A 26,072-nucleotide genomic window follows, 5' to 3' on the forward strand; every position below is an offset into this window, starting at 1 on the left:
TGCCTACAGTGCGGGGTCACAAAACACCGCGCGTGCGCTGAAGTACGCGAGTTCGTGCATTTTTGTGATGGGTTGTTCCTCTGCGTCACCTGCGAGAGCACAATGATGCAAGCGTACCACGCACACCTGACCCCCGCGCCGCGCGCCGCGAGTGGGCCGATCGTACTGCCGGAGTTCGCGGGTCACGCCCACGAGGACCCAGCCATGTTCTTGCGGGTATGCAAGGAAAAATTAGCACGCCATCACATCGCACCAGAGGAGTGGACAGAACGCGCCAGCAGCCAGTTGCGCGGCGACGCCCGAACCTGGTGGTCTCAGACAGGCGATTACGACACCGCGTGGACTGATTTTGCACGACGCCTGGAGGCACGCTTTGATGACTCGCGCGCACGGGCCTGTTGCATGAACGAGTTGTTCTGCCGAGCCCAGTCTAGCGGGGAAGGAGTAGAAGCATTTGTGCACGGGAAGCTGCGGCTCTACCGACGTCTAACACCCCGCGGTAGGATACAGGATGTGCTACCGAACATTGTCGAGCTCTTGACGCCCGAGGTACGGCCCTTCGTGCGTACTGCAGTGGAGAAGGGACTAGACGCTTTCCTCGCCCTCGCAAGGGAAGTAGAACAGGACCTGAAGGCAGCACGAGACAACCGAAGCGTCACGACGCCCCAAGTCCCACAGGCGAGGCCGACAAGACGCCTGGAGGACACCCTGGCCGTGGTGCGATATGTGCAGCACCCCCCCCCCCCCCACCAAGGGAATCCCAACCCCAGTCCAACTTGTTACAGGAGGGGGGAGGGGCATCGCGTCCGAATCAGGGCGGCCAGGCGGCGCGACAAGCACGGGCAGGCAGCCAACGTGGCGGCCCTACCAGTGAACGTGACGATCATCCGCCACGCTGCCAATACTGCCCGACGCCCGAACACCACTGGCATAGAGTGTGCCCGACCAGAGAGGCGCGGTGGATGGCGTCAAGGGGAGGACCCGCGCCGTCGGGAAACTGCAACTAGGGGGCGACGACGCAGTTGGCCATCGTCCCCGGACCTCACGCCCTGCCTCCGCCGACACACCGACTCACCTACCACTCGCCAGTGGAGGCGGCCCACCGCACCCGATGACGGACAGCCCCACATCGCCAGCGAGCGACACCATTCACCAGGCGTCGCCGGTGACCCGACCCACAGCTGGGGGGTCGAGAGACGCACCGTCTCACCTACCGTATCACTTACCACTCGCCAGTGGAGGCGGCCCACCGCACTCGATGACGGACAGCCCCATGTCGCCAGCGAGCGACACCATTCACCAGGCGTCGCCGGTGACCCGACCCACAGCTGGGGGGTCGAGAGACGCACCGTCTCACCTACCGTATCACCTACCACTCGCCAGTGGAGGCGGCCCACCGCACCCGATGACGGACAGCCCCACGTCGCTAGCGAGCGACACCATTCACCAGGCGTCGCCGGTGACCCGACCCACAGCTAGGGGGGTGAGAGACGCACCGTCTCACCTACCACTCGCCAGTGGAGGCGGCCCACCGCACCCGATGACGGACAGCCCCACGTCGCCAGCGAGCGACACCATTCACCAGGCGTCGCCGGTGACCCGACCCACAGCTGGGGGGTCGAGAGACTCACTGTCTCACCTACCGTATCACCTACCACTCGCCAGTGGAGGCGGCCCACCGCACTCGATGACGGACAGCCCCACGTCGCCAGCGAGCGACACCATTCACCAGGCGTCGCCGGTGACCCGACCCACAGCTGGGGGGTCGAGAGACGCACCGTCTCACCTACCGTATCACCTACCACTCGCCAGTGGAGGCGGCCCACCGCACCCGATGACGGACAGCCCCACGTCGCTAGCGAGCGACACCATTCACCAGGCGTCGCCGGTGACCCGACCCACAGCTGGGGGGTGAGAGACGCACCGTCTCACCTACCACTCGCCAGTGGAGGCGGCCCACAGCACCCGACAACGGACAGCCCCACGTCGCCAGCGAGCGACACCATTCACCAGGCGTCGCCGGTGACCCGACCCACAGCTGGGGACCCCAGCCAAGCACCACCGCGCCTGGGGCGGATGGGACCGAAGGCTGGAAACCTCATCCGCATCCCTGTCTCGCTGGATGGGAGGCCGGTGGAGGCGTTGGTGGACACCGCGGTGACTCACACCTACGTTGCGGCCCACCTTGTCCCTGATGCTTTAGTGACACCTGAGGCAGACACCATTCAGCTCGCAACAAAGGGATCTAGCACGGTCACGATTGGGCGTGTGGAGGTGAGTGTCGGCATAAGGGACTATGTGACCAGGACGTGCGCACTCGTGCAGGACCTCAGGGATGAGCTCATCCTAGGGTTACCCTGGCTAGTCCAGGAGGATGCTAACATAGAAGTCGGGGCAGGTAGAATGCATGTCGGGACCCAGGGGCGCTGGACCGTGTATGGGTTGTCACATCGCCGCCCACCTACCTGGACGGATCCTACCCAGCTGATAGACATATGCCATGGCGTACCACCAGACTATTGTGCCCTTCTAGACAGAACCCTCAGGCAGCAACCACAGGTGTTCGCGTCAGCTGACCGGCTGCGCCGCACGAATATTACAGAACATTGTATACCCATGGTACCCCATGTTCCTCCATTCGCCAAACCAGGGGGTTTTGGTCCCTGCGAGCTCACTGCCATCCAGGAACAAATCACAGAAATGCTGGGGGATCGGGTAATAGAGCCCAGCACGTCACCATACAACTGTCGCATAGTCATGGCCAGTAAGAAAGACGGCTCCCTGCGTTTCTGCATCAATTTTAAGCCAATTAATGACCTAACCATCCCGGCACCACCCCCACTCATAAATCTTACAGAAGCGCTCACCAGCATGGGCGATGCCCAGGTGTTTACGTCACTAGACCTGAAGTCCGGCTACTGGCAGGTGCCAATTCGGCCTGAGGACCGCCCAAAGACAGCCTTCACTGCACCCGATGGGCGCAGGTTTCAGTTTTGTGCCATGCCGTTCGGGCTGATGGATGCCCCAGCGACCTTCCAGACCATGATGGTCCGCGTCTTGGACGGCTACATTGGCAAGTTTGCCGCGGCCTACCTCGATGACGTGATCATATGGTCACGATCGTGGGAGGATCATGCACATCACCTCGCATTGGTCCTCGAACGGCTAGCCACGCACGGACTGACGTGTGCGCCGCGCAAGTGCCATGTCGGCATGAAGGAACTGGAGTTCTTGGGGCACCTCGTGAGTGCGGATGGGTGTCGACCCCTACCAGATCAGCTGGCCCTGATAGAGGGGAAAGAGCCTCCCCGTACCAGAAAACAATTGCAGAAGCTAATGGGACTTTAAAACTGGCTCAGGTCATTCATCCCGAACTTCGCCACCATCACCGCACCAATGACGGACCTCTTGTCACCCAAGAGCAGGTTTCGATGGACGGACGCGGCAGAGCAGGCCCTCGCCTGTGTCAAGCAGCAGTTCAGGGAGTGTCACACCCTGTCACGGCTAGTGCCCGATATTCCCCTATTCGTCCAGACAGACGCGAGCCAGGAGGGTATGGGGGCAGTAATCTACCAACAAAGAGCTGGAGAAGAGAGGCGGGTGATCGAGTACGCCAGTGCCAAGTTTGGCCCTGCAGAGCGGCGGTACCACGTCAACGAGCAGGAGTCTCTCGTGGTGGTGTGGGCACTCAGGCGATACCGACACCACCTCGAGGGGAGACGTTTCACGCTCCGCACTGACAGCCAGTGCCTGCAGTGGCTGAACTCCGCCCAGGGAGGCAAATCCAAGTTCACGCGGTGGGCACTGATGCTCCAGAACTTCGCTTTTCGCGTGGAGCACGTCCCTGGGCGGGAGAACCAGCTGGCGGACGAGCTCTCCCGTCACCCGGATGCCAACACTGTGTTCAAGGACGATCAGGGATGGGACGACTTACTTCCCCCCTGCAACCCCCAGACGGGGTCTACAAGTGAGCCCCCGCCAGCAGCGCTATACGCCACTACGACCGAGAGGCTCCGCGACCCTGCGCCAGCTACCCTAGCCAACCTCATGGAGATCGTCTGTCTCGCACAGAGCCAGGACTTGGTCAGTCAAGCAGACCTCGCTAAATGCAGAGAACAGGAGCTTCCCCACCTACGTAGTCTTGACGGGGTACTCCAGAGCCATGTGCCCGGAGACATGAGCTCGTGGCGCACGCACGTACCGCCGGCAGGACGGAAGGCTGCCTTGCATTTTTATCATGATCACGACCTAGCGGGACACCCGGGGGCCGACCAGACCCAGCGGGCACTGCAGCAGTGGTTCCACTGGCCGGGCGTTGCAGGTGACATCCGCAATTATGTGCGAGATTGCCAACCATGCCAACAGCGCAAGGCCCATCGGCCTGACGGGTTAGAGCAACAGTGCCCCAGGAGGCCCCATGACCCATTTCACACCGTGGCTCTCGACGTAATGGGCCCATACCCCCGCACATCCCGCGGGAAGCGATTCTTGGTTGTAATCACGGATACTTTCACACGCTGGGCAGAAGCGTTCGCCGTTACCAATGTACGAGCTGAGACCATCGCCACTCTCCTCGATGCCGAAGTATTCCCACGATATGGGTTTCCCCGAGTGCTACTCACAGATAATGGCACACAATTCAAAGGCCGGCGCTGGAAGGCCGATTGTAAGCGCTGGGAGGTGGAGCACCACACGACACCCACGTACCACCCAAGAGCAAACCCGACAGAATGCCGCAACCAGGACATCAAAGTCCAGTTGCGGCTACGTCTGGGGCACGACCACACCCAGTGGAATGTGCTCCTCCCCAAGATATTGTACTGCCTCCGTCGCCGCCGAAACGTGGTAACCGGCTACTCCCCTGCGGAGTTGCTTCAGGGACGGGATCTCGCCCTCCCAGGGGAACTCCGGGTAGCGGGCGCTGCTGAACGAGTGCTTCAAATGCCTGTCGCCGAAAGACGGGAGGATGCACGCCGGAATCAGGCACAGTTTGGAGCCACTCATACCCCTCAGACCACTCACCCACCCCTGCCATTGGAGCCGGGGCAACAGGTGTACGTCCGATGTCACCACCTTTCCTCCAGAGGCAAGAAGTTTTGCGCAAGCCTGGCCCCTAAATGGTCCGTACCCCGTGAGGTAGTGAAGCGACTCGGGCCTACCACCTACGCGGTCACAACACGGAGTGGAAGAGCCGCCAAGGTTCACCGAGATGATCTCCGGTTAGTCCACCCTAAGGTTGGTCCGGGACACCTGCACAAAGGTCCACAGAGGACAAGAAGGACATCAGACAAACATCAATTCCCCCCATCACCTCTCGCGGCGACATCAGACACAGATCATGCAACCATAGTATCACCAAGCCCAATGACACCAGCCACAGGTCAACCCCTCCTGTCACAGGCCATGCAGACGGCGAATGTGCACCATACTTGCTCGTCGCCCAAGCCCCAGGCAAGCAGGGCCACGATGCCCGAGCCCCAGGCAAGCAGGGCCACAATGCCCGAGCTGGAGCACATGATGAGGCACTTGGGTTACTGGGACTATCTGGGGTTAACGGCATCTGCCGTTACCCAGGGCATGTCCCCCCCTAAATGACCAGCGGATGCGAGTCTGGAGAGATCGACATTTTCAGTGCGGGTTGACGAGCCTGAGTCCACAGGGGCAGACCAGCGAGGCGACGGGCAACCCAGCCAGGAGGACGGAGGAGTGACCATCGTCCCTCTCGATGAGGCCGACGACACAGGGAAAGCACCGCCTGTACCCAACCAAGCTGAGCCAGACGCCACGTCACAAACTCAGGTGGTGCGGCGATCGACCCGGCCTCATGTCCCCCCTGTCAGGTTCGGGATAAATGAGGGGTACCAACCACCACTAGGGGCCCGTGCTGGGGGCCACACCAACCCTAGACAGAACCTTTTCCCGGATGCACACCACTGCTCAGTGATGAGGTTGCTACCGCATATCGCCCAGCCCAACTCCACTACATCTACCAACACCTCTCGGACACAGTGCACTCCAGAGAACTTACAGTGTACCTACGGAGGAAATGCCCCGAGGCAATGCGTGTGATGGAGGCTTCGAGGGGGCATAACGGCCTCGGTGAGGGGGGGGGGGGGCATTTGACGTCGTCCCAGGTGCTCCCGTGGCTCGCACAGGTCGTTATGCCACCTCGGTGCCTCACCGGTCGGCGTGTGTGGTCGGTGGTAGTGTCTCGAACGGGTGGAGGTCGATTGTCATGGAGAGCGGAGATCGACTCGAGCCCTAACGGGACCTGCCGGGACGCGCCAGTTGGCCTTCACCTCTCGGCGCAAGCAGTTGTGTGCGACTCGCGGAGTTCGGCGATCGGTGTTCGTGTGCGGACCGGACAGTCGTGTGCGTGCCGACAACGTTAGTCGTGTGTGTGGTCCAACCACTCCTGCCTGCCACGTGGCGACGTCACGACCACCGAGAGACGGAGTCTCGTGCTGTGAACTAGCCCACAGCAACCACCCCTGTTAAAGGTTAGTTGGCGCCCTCAGACACCACCCAACCACGCATCAACATCGGCAGGACGACAATTTATATATTTATATATTTATTTATATTTATAAACTGTCATAATGTGGTGTTGAGAGGCTTATTTACTATTTTAAATTGTGGTTAAGACTTTCCCTGAATAATACTAATTTTTGCATAAATATTTGTTTATGTAATTTTGGCTTTGGATCAGAGGAACATTATGGAATAACATAGGAAATATTTGTAATATTATGACATGTGTAAGTTAGTATGGTGGCAAACCTGCTATCAGATAAGGGCAAAACTGTATCTGGTAAAGTGTGTGATTGAGGTGTTTGCCTCAAAAGATATGTGTTTCGATCCTATGCAGCATGTACCTACCTGTGTATGCCCTAGTTTCTAATGTTCCCTGTTGATGAAACCTTGATGAGAAATGAAGAGATTTTTATTAGAGGAGAGTTAAAATTTCCCCTTTTGTTATGATTTAATTTCATAGTAACATTACCTGCCTTACTTCATACTACTCAGTTACCTTGCCTAGTCTTTACTTTCATGTATTCACTGTCTGCATGTGAGCTTTTATCAGACACCTTTTATAATATCTTTAGGTAGTGGTACACCATGATCCCAACCAACTTACATTTTCCATTTAAGCAACTACAATTTCCAGTTAAAATGTTATCTACTATCACTGTCAACACAGCCATGCTGCAAATACAGCAGTGTTTCCTCTCCGTAGTGGTCTGTGTGTGGCCGGACGCCGGTCTTCTTGAGACAGTGCCTTCCCGTGACCACTGTTACCAACACCAGTGCACTGGGGATGCATCCCTGCCAAGTCTTTCTGCAGTATCGCGGAGCCCTGATACACGGCCTTGTTCAAACTTGGCCTTCTTTGTTCTCCAAAGGCATGTTTGACTCCATCTTTTCCCCACCGTCTACACCAGACAAAGTGTACAGGGCTTATTTAAAGCAAACTGACTTGGCAAGGTTATAGTGGTGCTACTAGCACCACTCTTCATTGACTAGCACACAAATTTTAATAGTGTAATCTTTCATGTGTGTTAATATGCCTCCCAAATTTTGTTTATCCATCACAACTCCTCCTTGGTTTTGAGGTGTTATTTTCTACCAGTGTAGATCAGAGAGTACAGAGTATTAGTATATTTTGAATCTGTTCAGTATTAGTACACAAAATGTATACATATTTAAATAAATCACAGATATTTTTTTTATTTTATCATGAACACCTTTAGTATTTGTCCCTACTCTTTTCTGTAATTTAGTTTGCATTTGTTTGGAAATTAGCAATGCCTTAAATATAATTTTTTTTATAATTCTCAAAGAGTTGTTTCTCTGTTAAAAATAATTATCCGCGCTAAGCTGGGTCTTATTACTTTTGTGTTATAAAGAAAGAGAATGATCTCACTAAAAATATTGTAGCATAGCACTGATTCCAGCAGGGATAGGAATCGTACTGGGCCTTTAGGCTTATGACTAAATATGCATAACATGAAAAACACGTATAAGTAACAATATTATAAAAACTTTAATTTATTACATTACATTAAATTTATTAAATCATTACAGAAGACAGATTTTGCTGTTACTGACGAAACTTTAAACATATAATTCACAATATGTTTTGACAGTTCAAACAACAGGAAAATACATTTCTTCCTGTCTTATTATACTTTGAGTATAGTGAGCAGTATATTTCAAGAGTTATTGGTTTTGCTGATAAAATATCATCTTCGTCCGGCGATAGAAGGATAGTAACAATTAAAACACACTTGTTGCTGCCTCCATGCCATCTAATGCTGTACCAACTACATTTACACCTTTGAATCAAAACTCGTTTTTAATGAATTTCGTCTACCAATAAAGCTCCTGAATAATCTCTTACCATTGTTCAATGATACTTTTCCCTGCAGTGTTTCAAGAAATTAAAATATTTTTGTTCTGCTTGAAAGAAGAGAGTACGCCAATCCCTCACTTAGCATGACTTAAGTTCCTAAAAATGTTTGGGTTATTCAGAATCGCGTATTCTGAGCATTAGTCTCCATAAATAGCTATGTTAATATACTTAATGTGTTCCAAAATGTGTAGGGAAATATTCTTCATGTAATATGAATATGAATAGAATAACACTCAACAATAAATACGTCACACCATTTATCTTATTAAACCTACCATTGAATCATTTCTATGACAAATACAACACTGCATATCGGGAGACAGGTGGTTATGTGCTTCATAATTAAAGTGCTTATTTGTGTATTAATGCTTGGTTGACACCAGTCCTGTAGGACTGTGATTTTTATTTTCACTACACCGTTCTTTTAACAACCATTTCCATGTATCCATTTCTGGTATCTAATGTCAAATATATTCCCGCTTACAACCAACAGCATCAGACTTATATAAACGTTTGATAGATTCATTATTTACGATACGTACGATTTTGCGCACATTTAACTGCTTACAACTAAAGTGTGACCAACATAACTGTAGCCTTCATGACATTCTGCACGCCGTAATACTTCTAGTCTTGTCTCAAATACTTGAACACAATGCTTTACGCTCTCGAGTTCCCTGCCATTGGCTAGACTGAAGTTCATCACTGCTCAGTCTGTAGCTGGGCGACAACGGTATGGCACGGTGGCATATGCGCGGACATAAAAACATTTGGTCCTTTACACCCAATAGCTGCAACTGAACTTGCCATAGCTTATGTTTGTACAACAGCTGATAGTTTAGTCAGATCTGTGCGCGCATCTCTTCCTCCTTTGTATAGCTAACTTATGCCATGGAACATCTGTTTTTTACCGAGTTGAAGCAGACTTAGTGGCATCATGCCTTAGTTTTTTTTTTCTGAAGCAATTTTGTACTAACAGAAATTTACAGAGTTGCTATTCAAGACTAGGGAAGTAAAATTAACATTGCGCTAAATGAATTTGCACAGTTTGAAGACGTGCTAACTGAGGGAAGTATGAAGTAAAATTATTTTTACAGTGTTCCTAAAATATTTTGTGGACATGAAGTGTAATTGAATGCAAAGAGATAAATAAATCAAAGTTTCAGTGAAATAATTAAAATGTAGCTTTTCAAATGTCATTCTGCTTAGTCTGTTCAATAAGAAATTAAATGCAGAAGTTTCAGTTTAAATGAATTTGTGCCTACTTGTTTCAAAAATTGTAGCTACATTATCCTAAATAAGTTTCTTTCCGTTTTCACTCTATGTGGTTTTTCATGATTCAAGTGCAACTGACATACAAAACAAATCAGTACTTTTTTGATGTGACAACGTCTAATAAATCGATGAATGCCGGCTGCACGCACGAAAAAGTGTCCCACTACGGATGTTCCTGTTTGCTCATTGTACGCATGCGTGGCATCTCTCTTCATGCTCATTGTATGCATGCGTGGCATCTCTCTTCTACTCGATTGGAACGACCATCGATTTGACTTTTCAATCATATTTTCGTCGTTTGAATTATTAATATTATGTAATTTAACTATCGTCCACCGATTTTCAGCACAATCGGTACGGTTATTTAAAAGTAATGTTGAATATTCAAATACGTTTTGAACCAACAATGGTGTTTTACAGTTACGCATAATAATTCAAATTACAACCAGGATCTTTTGCACAATGTTTTAAAAAATATTGTAACACCTTATAAATAAGTTTGGTGTATTTGGGATGCGTATTTGTTATAAAATCGAGTTATTAAAACGAAATAATATTATACCCCTACCGTGAACAAAGTTTTTATTATATATATAACATTTTAAACTACATTACCTTAGTATGGCCTCGTGGGCGTGTGGTTAGCGTACCTAATTTTTAAGCTAAAGGTTGTTGGTTCAAAACCCGGATGCTGTGAATTTTTTTTTGTACTTGTAAAACTAAATATGGCGCACGCAACATTAAAAAGTAATAAATATATTTGAATTAATGAATGCAAATAAAAGTAAATTTATTAATTCAATTGCACATTTCATTTCACTCCTTTGTTATCCATACAAAATAGTGATAATTCAATAAAAATGATTCAATTTTATTCATAAAAGTATGCAGAGGTAGATTTTATCATGCAAAAGATTGAAAAATTAAAAAAAAAATTCTTCCTCAAAGAATATAATATTTTTAATGCCTAAAAGGTTTGGTTGCAAAAACCTATTACGGCTCAGTCTCAGGCCGAATATGATATTTCCTTTTCTTCTGGATCAAACATTTCATCAATGTTTTGTTATGACGTCACGTTAAACTATCGTCCGTAAACAGACTACAGACAACCAATTTTTTTTTTTTTACAGTATTAGGTTAATCACATAGTTGGTTTATTCTGCCTGCATTACTTTGTAAAAGCCCAAACAGTATCTTGTTATTTGAAGGCAAATAATTCATAAATTACTGGTACATATGCAGTTATTTTGTTCAATATTTGTTTGATTTGAGTTCAATTCTGTAGTACCTATGTGTTTTCATTTGCAATTTTGAAATTCTTGTAGCTGGGTCTTATTTTTAGGATAAAATTTGTACCACCTGAAATAGATTTTACTCACACTGCTACTTCTCTGAAAAATGGGAGCCTTACTTTTTCGTGATCCATGTACAACAAATGTATAAAAATGATTAGGAAATACATTGAACAAATTATTTGATTTCAGAAGTAGTAATTTATTTAATTTGTAAAATGCCTACCAATAGTATAAGACTCAAGGAGCAGGCACAACAAATATACAGACACAACATGTACAAAAGGACAAAACTCATAGATACATTATTAGTTAAACATTTACAGAGAAGATTGCAACTAAAAGTAACTAGAGCATAAAATAAAAACAGTAATGGAAAATAATAAAGCAGAATTAATAGGCTACTTAACTAAATTGCATTTTTTGTTTATTAAAGTTTGTGATTAATCTGTAAATTATGGAGGGTACACAAGGAAGATTGCAATTGACTATTAAATTGAGGGACAACTAAACCAGTATTGATTTTGTGATTGTAACATTTTTGAATAAAGAGAGAAATCTTTTTGAGTTCTGTGATCAAAAAGGAAAGTCAAAGATGGATTTGGAAGATTCTAAGAATTAATTATTTTAATTTATTGTTACTGCCCTTGTGTAGTTAAAGAAAAACTGTATATAAATTTATTTATCAAAGTTTTGGAAGCTGCCATATATGGGCTACATAGTAAAAACTATAATCAGAGGACACAAGGGAGAAACATTTAAAATTTAATTAGTTCTCAAAATAGGAACTAGGAAGGTGGATCGTATTCAAAGTGAAAAACAAAATCTGGTATGCTTATCTTCTACCTGTTTTATTGTTAATTAAGATTTGTTATTTTTTCTTTGGATATTCGTTGAAATTACAAAATTACCCTTTACAGAATTAATTATAAGGAGGGCCAAGGCCGTTAGTAAATATCAATTAAAACTATCTGATACATTTTCTAATTTCAACAATCCTATTTTCACCAAAATAAAGTTTAAATTAATAAATTTAATTGATTTAAGACATTAGTTCTGATCGGTGCTGGAGTATATATTCACAATATTCCAAAGAGGACTGTTAACTGGCTGAGGATAACTAGGAGATTCTGGCATTCTTTAATTTCCGAGGGACCGGCGTGAATTTTGTAGATTAAATTTTGAAAAGTTTTGAACTAATTCTTGAACTGGGACTTGAAAAACTCTTGAACTGGCTCTTGCACCCCACTGGAACTAAAAAAGGGATCCAGTTGTGAATAATAATATAAATAAATAGAAAGTTAGGGCAAAAGATTAAATGGGGAGGCAAATATAGCCAAAATGACATTGAATTTTACACTTACTAGTCTGGGGTTGGAGTGAAGTGTGTCACTCCCTCAGGAGAGGTGGCACGAGTGGTCCCGGTGAACCGTCGCGAGACATCGTAAGCACTAGCTACTCGGCTGAACTAAAGCAACTAGCCAAACAGATGAATAAAAAAAATTAGGGAAAACACCTGAACTTAAGAGATTACATCTCTTAATTTAGTTGCGGCCAAAAATGTTAGTCGCGGGCGATGAGCTCCAGCGCGATATGTGATCGCGGTCACTACTGAGCCATAAATTTTCATATTCTCCTGGCTCATCTTTAGACTTAGGATAATTTAAATAAATATTTTAAGTATTTTTTTCTGTAGCCTGTTACAGCCTATCAAAATTTTATCCCAGTATTGTACTCTCCTACTTAATTTTGTCTCCGGCCGTTTCATCCACGAGCTCCCACATCACTCAGGTCCTGATTAAGCAGTAGCCTCATGTCTCCCTGCTCCTCTGCATGTACGCGAGTGAAATTTCGCACCCCTTCAGTGCCCCGTGCACGTCCTGCCACTCGCTACCTTAGCTTCCGTCAGCCCTCCTAGGCACTCCCGTAGCTCAAGCTACAGTTGGCCGAAGCAACTTTGGTCAGGTTCGCCGGCACAGGTTACGGTCGGTCCCGACATGCCTCGGGAGTCCTGTAGGCAGCCTTCCCCACTACACAGCATTACCCCTTCCCCCCTTCCTTTTCCCCTCTATCCATTCCAGATCCTTCCATCTGGATAAACTACCTCCCGGTCTCTATAACAGATCCCAGGCCGGCGAACGGACAGCTTGCGCCATCTCCGGGCGGCACGGCGAACTAAATTACTTTCTTTTAGGCGTCGGAGCGAGCGCTCTGGCGGCCGCGACCCAACTTAATCTAAGTTCCTTTCCTCCCCGACAGAGCTCGCACCAAGAGGGCTCCATAGGTTACAAGCTTTCACAAGTTCCCCCCCCTCCCCTGCGGGACTCTGGCGTACCAACACAGAGTCAGTTCTAGTTGTCCCCAACAGAGCACTCTGCTTTGCACCTCTGAGGCCCCTTTAAGTTAGGTTATTAGCCCTTTTCATATCTTTTTTTTGGAGGGCGGAGCAAGTACTCCGCCGGGCTTATTCTAGCCAATCAGAGGCCATTTCTCCCACTCCCTAACACTCCGGGCCTCTCGCTCGAACTTAACCACATGTTACCTGGAAGAGAGAGAGATTCTTCCTTCGGCGGTCACCACGTTAGCATCTCGTGCCGGAGCTTCATCGGCCGCGCCTTTAACATATTCAGCCGCTGCAACCTAGTTAAGAGATGTGATCTCTCAATTTCGAGAGTGTTCCCTAAATTTTTTTTTTGTTATTATTATTCTGGATGGCTATTTGCCATTAGTTTAGCCAAGTAGCAATTTCGTATAATGTCTCGCGACGGTTCACCGCGACCACCAGCGTCGCCTCCCCTTGGCGATTTACTTCACTTCACTTCACTCCAACCCCAGATTGGTTAGTGGAAAAGTCAACGTCCTGTTTGACTATTGTTGCCTCCCCGTTATCCTTTTGCCCTAACTTAATTAGTTTACTATTCTTGACCACTGGATTCCCTTTTGGTTCCAGTGGGGTTCAAGACTTGGTTTAGGAAATGTTTCAAGACTCGAGTGAAGTTTCCTTCAAGACTTAGTCTGCCAAAATTTACGCCGATCCTTCGGAGATTGAAGCCCAGAATCTCCTAATTATGCTCCACCAGTGAACAGTCCGCTATGGAACATTTTGAATATGTACTCCAGCACCAATCAGAACTATAAATGTTAAATTTATTATGGTTATTTTTATAGTCTCATTTATAAAATCTATCATAAAATTGTGATTAATGACTTCAAATGGCCCGGGCCTCCTTTAAAATAATTAATTATTAATTCCAATAATTGTAATTTTGTAATTTCAAAGAACATCAAAATAAGATAATGCAAATTTTAATTTACAATAAAAAGAGTAAGCTTTAAGCAAACATATTTGTTTTTCACTTCAAATACGATTCTCCTTCCTAGTTCCCATTGTGAGAACTAATCAAAATTTTTTTGTTGCTCCCTTGTGTCCTCTGAGTATACAGTAGTTACTGTTTCACCCACTTGATGCAGCTTCCAGAATTTTCATTACCATGGATAAAGTTTCCTTAACTATACAAGGGGCACACTGCAGAAGGACAAATCTCTCTATCTCCCAGGTGACATGTGGTTAAATTTGGGGCGAGAGGCCCGGAGTCCTAGGTAGTGAGAGGAATGGCCTCCGATTGGCTGGAATAAGCCTGCGGAGTACTTGCCCCAACCACCAAGGAAAAAATATGAAGAGGGCTTATTGCCTAACTTAAAGGGGCCTCAGAGGTGCAAAGCAGAGTGCTCTGTTTGGGACAACCGGAACTGACTCAGTGTTTGAACGCCAGAGTCCTGCGAGGGGGGACTAGCGAAAGCTAGGTCCATATGGAGGTCACTGGTGCGAGCCATGTCAGGATGGAATGGAACTTGAGTGTGTGGTGGTAGTGGCCGGCAGAGGTCTCGCTCCGACGCCTAACTGAAGGTAAGTTAGTTCGCTTTGCCGCCCGGAGATGGTGCAAGCTATCCGTTCGCCGGCTAGTGGTCTGTTCTAGAGACCGGGAGGTCGTTGATCTGGGCGGAAGTTCCTGGAATGGATGGTGGGGGGGTGTTAGCTTTTGAGAAATCTCTTGTGCCGGGGCCGATACGTGCCGGATGGCACTAAAACATTAGGAAGGAGGCATGACTGGAGCTGCCAACTTCAGCTGAGGTCTGGGAACTGGGCTGTTGTAGCAAGCAGCTGAGAGGTGCCCTTCTGTCACGAAGTAGGACACTTGGAAAAATTAGATGTTGTAGAAAGAGGTCCGATTGTCTATTAGAAAAAAAACTGGTTATCGTATCTCGTGAGCGAGGGACCAAAAATTAAATAAAACTAAAATAATTTTTTGGGTATTTACATTTTTGGGATTATGTTCTTAAATTTTTTTCAGTGAATCGCCTTGAATATATTTTCAATATAATTTTTTTTTTCATAAAAATCATCCAGTAGATCCTGAGAAAAAAAATCTTCACCAAAAATACTAGTGGTATTTTTTATCTTTGTTCCTAGTACAGCTACAAGGTTGACATTTGGGGTGAGTTTGTAACCCATCAGACACAACTTTTGGCCAAAATTTGGAACGAATGTGCGTTTTGGGCCGCTCACCCCTACTTAACAGGCTATGGCTTTCCTTTGATTTATTTTGTTACAATTAATGCATTTAATCATTGAAATTCGTTTCTATTAAAGTACACTAAATTAGTTATAAATTGGTTCTTTTGAAAATACAATTTAGAATCTAAAAGATTCTGAGATCTTTGATACTGGAGGGTTAACAAATTCAAAAATTATCTAATTTATAAACATAATTTACAGAATTAATTATTCTGGTAAAAGCAATATATATATATATTTTTATATAGTATTGAGGGTAACCATATTCAACAGTAGCTAAAAGATGGTGATTACTAATAGATACAAAACAATTTTCTATTCTCAACCTACTTGGAAAACCAATTAACATAGTTAACATTTAAACCACAATTAGATAACTTTTGAAGTAATAGAAAATGATTCACGGTAATTTAAATAGCAATTCAGCCGGACCTCTATTAGTGACTTAAAGCTAAATTGGATTAAGGAATGTAATTAAATTAGTGGATGTTGACATTCTCAGTCTAAAACCATTGAACGACAATTACAGTTAATTTTAGAGTAATTTTTGTGAATGGGAATAATTTTGGCAATTTTCCATTTGCAAGGAAAAACCTTGAGATTTGAGACAAGTATTATATATGTGTTTCAAAAGAGGAGCCAGTAAGTGGGAACAGCCTTTTAAAATAAAGTTTGGTATCCTATCAGGAGTGGGTGATCTCAAGGATTTTAAGGAGGAATTGTAATGGAAGAATTTTAAACATTATATCAAGCTTGCCTCTCGGATTTACAATTTGGTTGTCAGAACCAGAACAGGTCATGATCTACCACAAAAATATTTATAAATCACGAAAGTGTTATTTCAAAATAAAATTTGAGTTCTACTATGATTTTTTTTGACAGAACTTGTATTTCTAAAGATAAAATTCCAGCTGGCATTTTGATTAGAATCTGTTGTGTTAATAAGAAGACAAGTTGAAAATGTGTGTGTGTGTGTGTGGGAGGGGGGGGGGGGTTAGGGTGGGTGTGGGGTGTGTGTGTGTGCGTGATGGTGTGAATTTGGTGTGTTTGGGGAAAATGAATGCAGAATGAGATCTACAGAATATGTAAAAATTTTATCATTGTAAGTAATCAAGAGAAGGTGTAGGCATTGTTAGAAATAGTATTTGTATTATTTATACATATAATTAATATAATTTAGTATATATTTAACATTAACCTTAATTTAAAAACTTTTTTTTGTTTATTAAGCTCTAGGCATTACTTTTTCGGTTCTACTTTAAGTTTGTGGATATTTTTTTTTTACGTTTGTCATACCGACATAACTGTGGAAAAATTGAAGTTGAATGCTAACGAAGAAAGTAAGATGGCATGTGTCGATTTATTTTGCTACTTGAAGAGTCAACAACTATTTAATCTGTATTTTGCTTTGTTACGCCTCTCCTTAGTGCGTTAATTACTATTAAGTAATTTCTTAGAGAATCTTCTAAGATATAAAAATTTGGAAACGTACTGGAAAGATAAACTTATTATAAAAAGATAAGTCAATAATACTTCAGAGGGGCACTAAGGAGGGTGAACAAAAATTTATTACCGCCCCTGTGAGTTTACAGATGGCGGAGAGGATCGTAAGGCTTATAAATGAGAAGCCAAGGTTTGGTTGGCAAGCTATTCGATTTATTCTGATTAAATTCTGATTGTTTATCTATTTTGACAGTGCTTTCATAATTTTTGTATGGTTTGCATATTACAAATTTAACACAACATTATTTAAAAAAGGTGAAAAACAATTGACCATCGGCCAGGGCCTCAACGGTGTTACTTATGAAGGTTAACATATAATTGCACAAAATTGGTTCGTTGCATGGGCTAGCACTTGAAATTATAAATTTACAGTTCAGAAATATAAAATAAAACAATAGAAATAACAAAATAAAAATGTCTATAAACTGGCACGGGTGGTAGGTAGACTTGATGTATATGTTGGCGGTCAAGCATAGTGAGCTGCAGACGACGAGAAGAGAGAGATAGTAAAATTCTCGCGTAAGTCAAGAGAGTCGCTGACCGGAGACGTTCGCGGTTGGCTGCCCTAAGAAAAGTGACCTCGGGGCGCGGTCGGGGCGCTAAATTAAAAGGCCAAGTCTCCCTTGAAAGAGGGTGGGGTGGGAGCATTCGGTATTCATCGTCGCTCGTCGCCATAGACACTCGAAGTTGGCATCCTTGGCCAGCACGCTCTGGACGGAGAAGTGGGGAACTCAACTCGCCCGGCGAGCAGTCAAGTCGAGGGTTGATTCAGCTTGAACATTGTTCTTATGGCGGCGATAGTGCTGCCCTCAGGTGGACAGCCAGGATGGTAGGGAGGGGTTAGTCTCTCTCGCTTCCGCTAGATGGATCGCGGATACGTCTTTTAGCAGTCCGGCGCATCTTAATTCCTCTCGTCGCCGGCAGGGTGTGCGGTTGAGAGTGTGAAAACTTGGTCTGGTGATCAAAATATTTTTTCGTAACATTAAGTCTGTGTTGAATCATGATTTTGATCATGTTTGGCCATTCACCATATCATTTTCATTTGAATGAAATCATAGGCAAGTTATACAAAGTTATACTATTTTTGCTTCACTAAATGTCCTTTACTATACAGAAAAGCATCATGGTGAGAAAATTATTTTTAAATGTTGTTTGATATTGGTTATTTATTGTTATGTCAACTTTTATTCTTTCAAATTATAGGTAGATCTTCAGCCACTAAAACGGGACACTTTAAAATTAAGCTATTATTGGTAGACTCTGAATATTTAAATCTGAAATGATAATTTAATGCAAAGAGCCATTTTAATTTGATACTTTGTTGGTTTTATATGTTTTGGTTGTGTTATTTTAATGAAAGTTATAAAGGTTTTAACCCTCAAAGTTTTCATTGCCCAGTTTATAGTTTAGTTCAGTTAAACCAATGTAATATTCAAAATCCAGCACAGCCAAAGTAGCAGGACACAAGCAACATTAGTAATTGATTTTTCCTGTTGTAAGTATGAAATAAATCGTAAAATCGAAAGCATCAAAACTCGAGCCTGTTGACACAACCTCAGATAGCCCAAGGAGAAAGTGGGCAGATTGTTCCGTAGTTTGTGTTCTCCAGGGTCATTCATGAAACCAGCAAAAGTTATTTCATAGACAAAAGAAAGCAACAGAATTGTGAATGTATGATTACTTTCCCTGCTCACCGCACAACTGTTATCAAATTTCATTATGTTTAGACTTACTTATAGTATGTTTTTAGTGCACCCCAGCATACATATTGGGTGAATATGCGGATAATATCACTTATTTAGCATCATTAAATCTTGAAACTGATGAACACAAAGTCAGTGTTGTTAATTAAATGCCTGAATATAACTTAAATAAACTGTAGTAGACATTATTGTCACTACATTGTGTAAAAACCAGAAAATAGAGGAAATAAAATAACCCTTTTCTGAATTTTATTATGTTATTTTCACAGAAGCTGCAACTCTCAAAAACTACAATTATAATATTAAAGATAAACATGTAACCTCTTAACTCTACATGAAACAAAGATCCAAAATAGTTACCATTTTATCGTACCTACTTCAAAGTATTTTATGGAAGCCTTTGTGCATAAAATACATGGCAATATGCGATACAGCAGGAGCATACCTAGCCAGCCGCCTACAGAGTGTCAAGTAAGCCTAACTTAAAAGTCATTAAATATTGGGAGGAAATGCTTTCTGTTTAAAATGTGATAAAGAAATGGTGTAAAATAACCAGCAGACTGCTCAGTATTTAATCAGCAGCATTCTTGTGTATTTTTAACCATGCAAGTGCAAATCACTTTATTTTTACAAGCAAAATTTTTTTAACCACATAAGGAGGAAAGCTAAAGGAAAAAAATTAACTGTTGTTGGGAGTTAAATGACACATCTATATGTGTTTTACACTCAACTTTTTTCAAGTATAATCAACTAATGCAAGGTAATATTGTTTGAATATTACGTGATTCTGTCTTTACCTTTACGTACTTTTTATTTTTTAATATGAAAAACTTAGATTTCCTGTAGATTAGTATTATTTTTTTTTAAAAATATGGTTTATTTTGGCAAAGTGAGTATTTTCTGGTTAAAGAAACAAGAAAATAAGAATCATTGCTACTTATTCACACGAAACATACAATACTATTTATTCATGCTCCGTAATTATTAGTGGAGACAAGTATGTAGTTTCAAAGTTTGTTCCAAAACCAATCAACCGTTTTTTATGTTTTTCGTATATCCCGTCTAAATCATTTCTGAGTTTATAGGATTGAGGAAAAACATTAAATTTGACGAGAATATATTTATTATTTTTTTTAAAGTATTAAATGAAAGCAAGAACGTGGTCGGCTGTATGGCTAGGTTAAATGAACGTAATACGTATGACGGGCGTGTCATACTGGCAAAGCCTAAACAAAAGACTTTCAATGTATACTCATACCTATGACAAATCGTCCCTATGACAGGTGATAAAGAGAACCTTACTTGCCCTGCAGCTTGACGCGATTACAATGCCATATTGTGTCGGACAGCCCTACTAGTGTCCTTAAGTGCAATGAAATTTTCTTATTGTATGGCAAATTTTATATGTATTATTTCAATTCAATGCTGTTACTACAAGGAGTTCAAAAAACAGGTATTGAAATTTAAAAAATATTATATATCTTCCTTACTGCGTACACTATCAACTTCATTTAAACTTATTTTAAACCTTGGTCTAAAACAAATTTTTGGATGACTACTTGTTTGTGCAAGGGATGAAATGGGGGGTTGAAAGTCAAAAATTCAGAACTACTTTATTAAGCAGAGTATATAATATGGTTGAATATAATTAAATGCTAGATGCATTGCATTAAAAAAATTTGAAGGGGGGGGGGGGGTGGGTGTTGGTTTCCCCATGGAATATGAGAAAAGGTTAGATCAGTCATTTTGGAATATTGGAGGACATAATTGGATGTTATGTACAATAAGGTCTCAAAATTTTCTAGAACATACAAGAAAATTTCGGTCCTTATATACTTTGAAATCTACCTATACTTGTAGGCACAAGAAACAATATAATTTACGTGACTAAGCCAACCACACAATACAAAGCACCCAGCAAACAGCTGCTGCATTATCAATTTGACAGAAATAATATTTTATGATCTCAGTGGTTCATGATTGCCATGCTTCTTGAAACAGGGAACAATGGCACAGATAAGAAAAAATTGGGAAGAAATTGACTTTTGTCTGTTGTAAGGAACATCGCAGCATTTGCCTGGAGGCTGGAGTGGGTTCTCCAGAATTCATTGCAGTATATTACCACTGTACCACCTCACTCCATGTGTGGTATCTCCTGGATTCCATTGCCGCTGTCATTAAAACTCTTCTTAACTGTTTGTTACATGACTTAGTGGGCTGCAATAGTTTCTTTTAAGCATTCTGCCAGACCTTAAATACGGTTGAAATATCATTTCTCTCTTTTTTTTATGATGCACTTACATGAACTGAATATTCTGTTGTAGCTTTATATCAGTACACTACATTACTCTTCACCACACAGACTTTGGTGTATTTAATAAGGTTGGTACCAAAATAATTATGAATATCTTGTTGGCACCAAATTAATTATTAATATTTTGCTAGCCACGGATTACTTCAATTTATTGGTAGTTCACAGATGTTTGGTTTCTGACAAACCAAAATTGTAGACCTATGAGGCGGACATAGATTTCATTTTTACAGACACATATTAAAGCTACACGTCTGGTTATGGAAAAATGCATAAAATGCATTTACTGTAGCATTAGGCTTTTCTATGGCCCAAACATTAGAAATAGCCATGATTGTTGAAATCAGTCCGCATGTGCCAGGGGTCTGTGTGCAGGGCCACGTGACTCCCAAGGCGGGCTCCCCGGTGAGGCCGGCTTCGGGCGGGTGGAACCCCCAGGGCCCGCCCCCCAGGGAGCAGATACCCGACTTCCCGCCCGTGCAGCCACCCCTGGCCGCCGAGGATGACAGCGCTGACAGCAGCGACGCAGAGTCCGTCAAGAGGCAGAAGCTCTAGAACAAGCCACATCTGCCGCTTCCTCGGCTCCTTGCTTCGTGTTGCATCGCGTCTTCGCTCTTAGTTCAGCAGTTTCGATACGTTCTTCAAGTGGATGTGACAAATCTTTCAGCAATAAAACTGTTTATTTGTAATTCAACCTATGGCGAAAATTGCAAAAGCTGAGAATGTTTTGATATGATAGACCATTCGTAATCTAATATATGGTGAATGAAAAAATTGATTTTAGTTATGTGAATAAGTTGTAGCAGTAGTGGATAAAATAATCTATTGGAATGATAGTTGTAAATATTGTCTTGTTCTGATAAGCTAGTTGGAATTCAACCATATTTCACACGCTAGCTTTAGAGTTTATAATAATTGGTTTTTACACATTGTTGTATACTTTTTTCCCTTTCATTACTTATTACATATTTGGTGATGGTTTAGCAAAATAAATTATTTGCAATAGTGCATACAAATTTTTCTTTGGGGTTTTTTTAACACTCATGTCGCGTAAATGTGTGCTGTTATTTGTGCATATGCTTTGATGCCCGTGAACTTACTTTGTAAGTTGTTGCAAAAATACTTTTTTATTATGTACGTTAGCATGTGACTCAATATGTTAATTTGTCATGGGATGAGGTGTTGAAAGGTAGGTGTAGTTAAAAACCCAATAATGCATTAAGTAATTCATTAATTCATTTTGAGTTTTGGTCTCATCAAGTACCTACATTTTTATTGGTTATTTTATGATGATAATTGCTTCAATTGGTAGCTATTTACTATGAACATGCAAAACAATTAGTACACATTTTTTAAAAAAAATGTAATGTTTTGTACTTGACTCAACAACTCACTGCAGTTAGTCAGTACATGATAAGAGGCAAGAGCTTGTGGCATGGGAATGGCTCTGCTGGCTCCCCGTGCTGTTGAGGATGTTGGCGGAGCGTTAAAGAAGAAGAGCATTAGAATATTTGCGATATTTCTCTCTTTGTAGAGAGATTAACATAATTATGTTTACTATCACAATGAAATTTAAATTTAAAAGTATTACTTTTCAGAAAAATATTGGAAACATTCCTTTTTATTTTTATAAATAAGCATTGTGTTAAGGTTGTTGCATTGTAATTCACAAGTTGTATTCAGAAATGTTTCAACCAATCAGCCTGCCTGCTTTGTGTAGTGGGACGTTGATTTCATGTATTTGCTTTCAGGCACGGTGCAATTAAAACCAAATTCATTCAGTCTGCTGGCTTATGCTGTGGCCAGATCTGTATACGTACATAATACATTTATGTATATTAACCATGTTGATACATATGTATACTATTTTCACTATTATTAAGCATTTTTGTGTTAGAGGTATTAAGGGGTCAGTTTTCCCCCTGAGATATCACTAAAAATATGTGTAGCACATAAGTATACTTTTAAAATGTGATCACTTCTTTCTATACGAGTTAGGTATATAATGTGTATAGTTGTTGAGAAAGAGTTTCCTTTTAACGGCTTCTTAGTGAACAGTACTCTGTTGCTGTGTGTGAGTGATCATGTTTCGTCTAAACTGAGTCTTTATTTAATTACTATGCAACTTAAAACATCACTATTCTTGAGTCAGTTAAATAATTAAATAATAGATGTTTGTAAATAAAATATTAAGAACTTACAGAATCAGCATTACAGCAAAGCAAGGCAGTGATGTACTGTCTGCATCAATATCACTACACTGTTCTGCTGTACTAGGCACCCCTGTCCACGGGCTGCTGGGGTAGATTGTTTCAGTTGCACTTTGCACCGACTCTTAATCTACTTGGTCATTAGAGATGTTCGCACAGATCAGGGCTGGATATTAGGAAGGGAATGGGCAGTGGCTCAGCTCTTGCCAAAGTGTTTTCAGGAAACCTTGGGAAACTGAAATCAGGATGGCCAGGCTGGGATTTGAACCCGGAACCTCTGGTATTCAATTTTCATCTTTGTTCTAGCCAACACATTTTTCCCCCGCATTTTGTAACATCAACATCGTAGTAACGATGCTGCTAGGCTTTTCTTTAGAATGCCTTGAACTGCTGATGCCATGGTGACACACTGCATGCACGAATGCCATTACAAACAGCATGACTGTAATATGTTTGATGAGCTCAAAGCCTGACATACATGCTTGTTTGTGATAAGCATCTTATAAATTGTTACAGGTTGCTGTTAACAATTGTTATGTGTTTGGGAAACATCTGTTTGTGGCATACTGACAGTGTCTGGCATTAGTGTTGTGTGAATGGTGAATCAAGCAAGTGGCCCTGTGTGAGAAAGTATTGAGATATGTGCTCATAGGTAGCAGGATGTGAATGTCCTGCTACCTCCAGCAGCAGTGTGGCGTGGATGGGGTTCCAGAAGTGGGTCTGCCTGACCGTGATGTGAGCTAGGAAGCAGTTTTGTCTGTCTGGTTGTCTTTTTTTTTTTAATGGGGAAACTCAAACTTCTCAGGTTGTAAAAACAGTATACTATATCCTTGTCTAGTTTTTTTTTATAACTGCCTTACAGCAATATATATGACAGACATATACATATAATTAAAATAATATTTTATGCTTCGATGACATTAATAGCTCATGAGAAAAACAATTATGCAATTATTGTAAATTACAGTCATATATATTACAACTGTTTGATAAAAGTTTTCTCTTATATTTTTAAAGAAATGTCTCAAAATATTAGCAGCTCTTTTTATATTTCTGAAAATGTAAATACAAAAATTTCATGGAAAGTTATTTACGATGTACAAATAAGAAAAGCACTTATGTAACACTGTAATCGTCCACATCAAAAATTGTCGCAAAGTATTTGTCAATAAAAACTGTGATTTTAACTATAAGAATTAAATAGTGCTTTTTGTGTATCCAGGAATTTTTTAAATAGTTGAATTTTTGTTTTGCAGCCTGCATTTTTATTTGATGTTGTGCTCTATCTTATTTCAGTTTTAGACACAACAATTTGTACAAGTTTTTTTTTCTAACTTTAAAGTATGCAATATTTACAGAATGTTATAATTTATCTGGTGAAAATGTGTTTTAATGAAATGCATATATAATAGTGAATCTGTATACTGCAGGGCAAAACAAATGGTTTTAACAAATGGACATTGTTAAAACTTATTCTCCCAAAAATGTATACGATTTTCAATATCAAATGATAGAATCTTTAGTAACTAATATAATAAATAAAGAACTTAATAAACAGTTTGTGTACATTATTTATATTTATTTTTTATCATAATTTTGAGTTAATAAACTTTTATGCAAATCCAGAGCCTTGGAGTGTAACATTAACCAATTAAATTAATTAATGTTCCAAAAAAATAAGATATAAAATTGGTTCTGATACCAGCTCTGGAAGTAATTATAAGGACAAAAGTACGTAATATTCAACATAACCTCATTGACTTCATAAAAATACAAAACGTAATTTGAAATATCAGACAACAACGATTACAATTCATATGCAAAGTGCGTAAGGGTCTTGGGTGACTTGGGTCTCGTAAAACATTGGTTAGATACCATACACAAAAAAATGTTTAGATGGCTTAATGGATAGCCTAGAATCAAGCTCACTGTGTAATGAGACATTAAATACGTGAAAAAGAGAGTACATATGTATGTCCAAATATTTCTTTTAATCAATGCTTATACCAGACAATAAGGTGAATAATTAACTATATAAATCTATACTTAATATTATAAAGCTGAAGAGTTTGTTTGTTTGTTTGTTTGTTTGAACGCGCTAATCTCAGGAACCACTGGTCCGATTTGAAAAATTCTTTCACATTTATCGAGGAAGGCTATAGGCTATATTATATTATCAATAACATTAGGAATTCTTACTAAAAGTCCAATTTAGAATCAAATGCGTTGGAGGGGGTTAGATACAACATGCAGTACGCGTACGAAGTGTGTTTTGACAATGCCGCAGGCGCTAGAAGTTTATTTCCTATTGCCTATTAACATTGTTGCCACACATTAGATGCCTTATCATTCTTAATTTTCCCATACAAGTAAAAAACACCCGTGTGATATTAACAACGAAGCAATCAGTACCCTTATAAGAGTTCAATTAGTATTTAAATACTTTTTATCACTTTAAATCGCAAACCTAAACTATTGTTTTTTTCCTCTCTCTGTGTTTAATTTGTTTTTTTATTGCCCTTTTTTTCAAGTATATATATTTTACAGACTTAAAACTTCACAGTAATGTTCCTTATGTTACGCAGGATGACATTTTCCGAAAATTAGATCCCATGGATGGTTAAAACCAGGCAACAGTGGGTACTTTGTCTGCATGAGAACAGGATTTTGCATTGTTCATGCCTTCTGCGTCTCCATGGCAACGGCCATCGCGCGGCAGTGGCGTACCCACAAAGAGGGGCATGTATAATGAGCGGTGCAAGAGTGATCTGCCTGTAGACTGCCATAGC

At 42.2% G+C, this 26,072-nt stretch overlaps 1 protein-coding gene across 6 annotated transcripts in view; it reads left to right on the forward strand.

Moving 5' to 3' along the window:
- LOC134527297 (homeobox protein extradenticle) overlaps positions 1 to 24,840 on the forward strand; it is a 700,568-nt gene extending 675,728 nt beyond the window's left edge. For 2 of the 6 annotated variants that reach the window (XM_063359847.1, XM_063359849.1), the window contains exon 9: positions 21,449 to 24,840. In XM_063359847.1, coding sequence (XP_063215917.1) covers positions 21,449 to 21,628 — 180 coding nt within the window. In that variant the 3' untranslated portion in view covers positions 21,629 to 24,840. Of the gene's footprint in view, positions 1 to 21,434 lie in introns of all 6 variants that reach the window. The other 4 variants (XM_063359850.1, XM_063359852.1, XM_063359853.1 and 1 more) reach the window with 4 other exon arrangements.
- The last annotated feature ends 1,232 nt before the right edge of the window (positions 24,841 to 26,072 follow it).

This window comes from Bacillus rossius, chromosome 1 (genome assembly GCF_032445375.1).
Source record: "Bacillus rossius redtenbacheri isolate Brsri chromosome 1, Brsri_v3, whole genome shotgun sequence".
NCBI lineage: Eukaryota > Metazoa > Arthropoda > Insecta > Phasmatodea > Bacillidae > Bacillus > Bacillus rossius.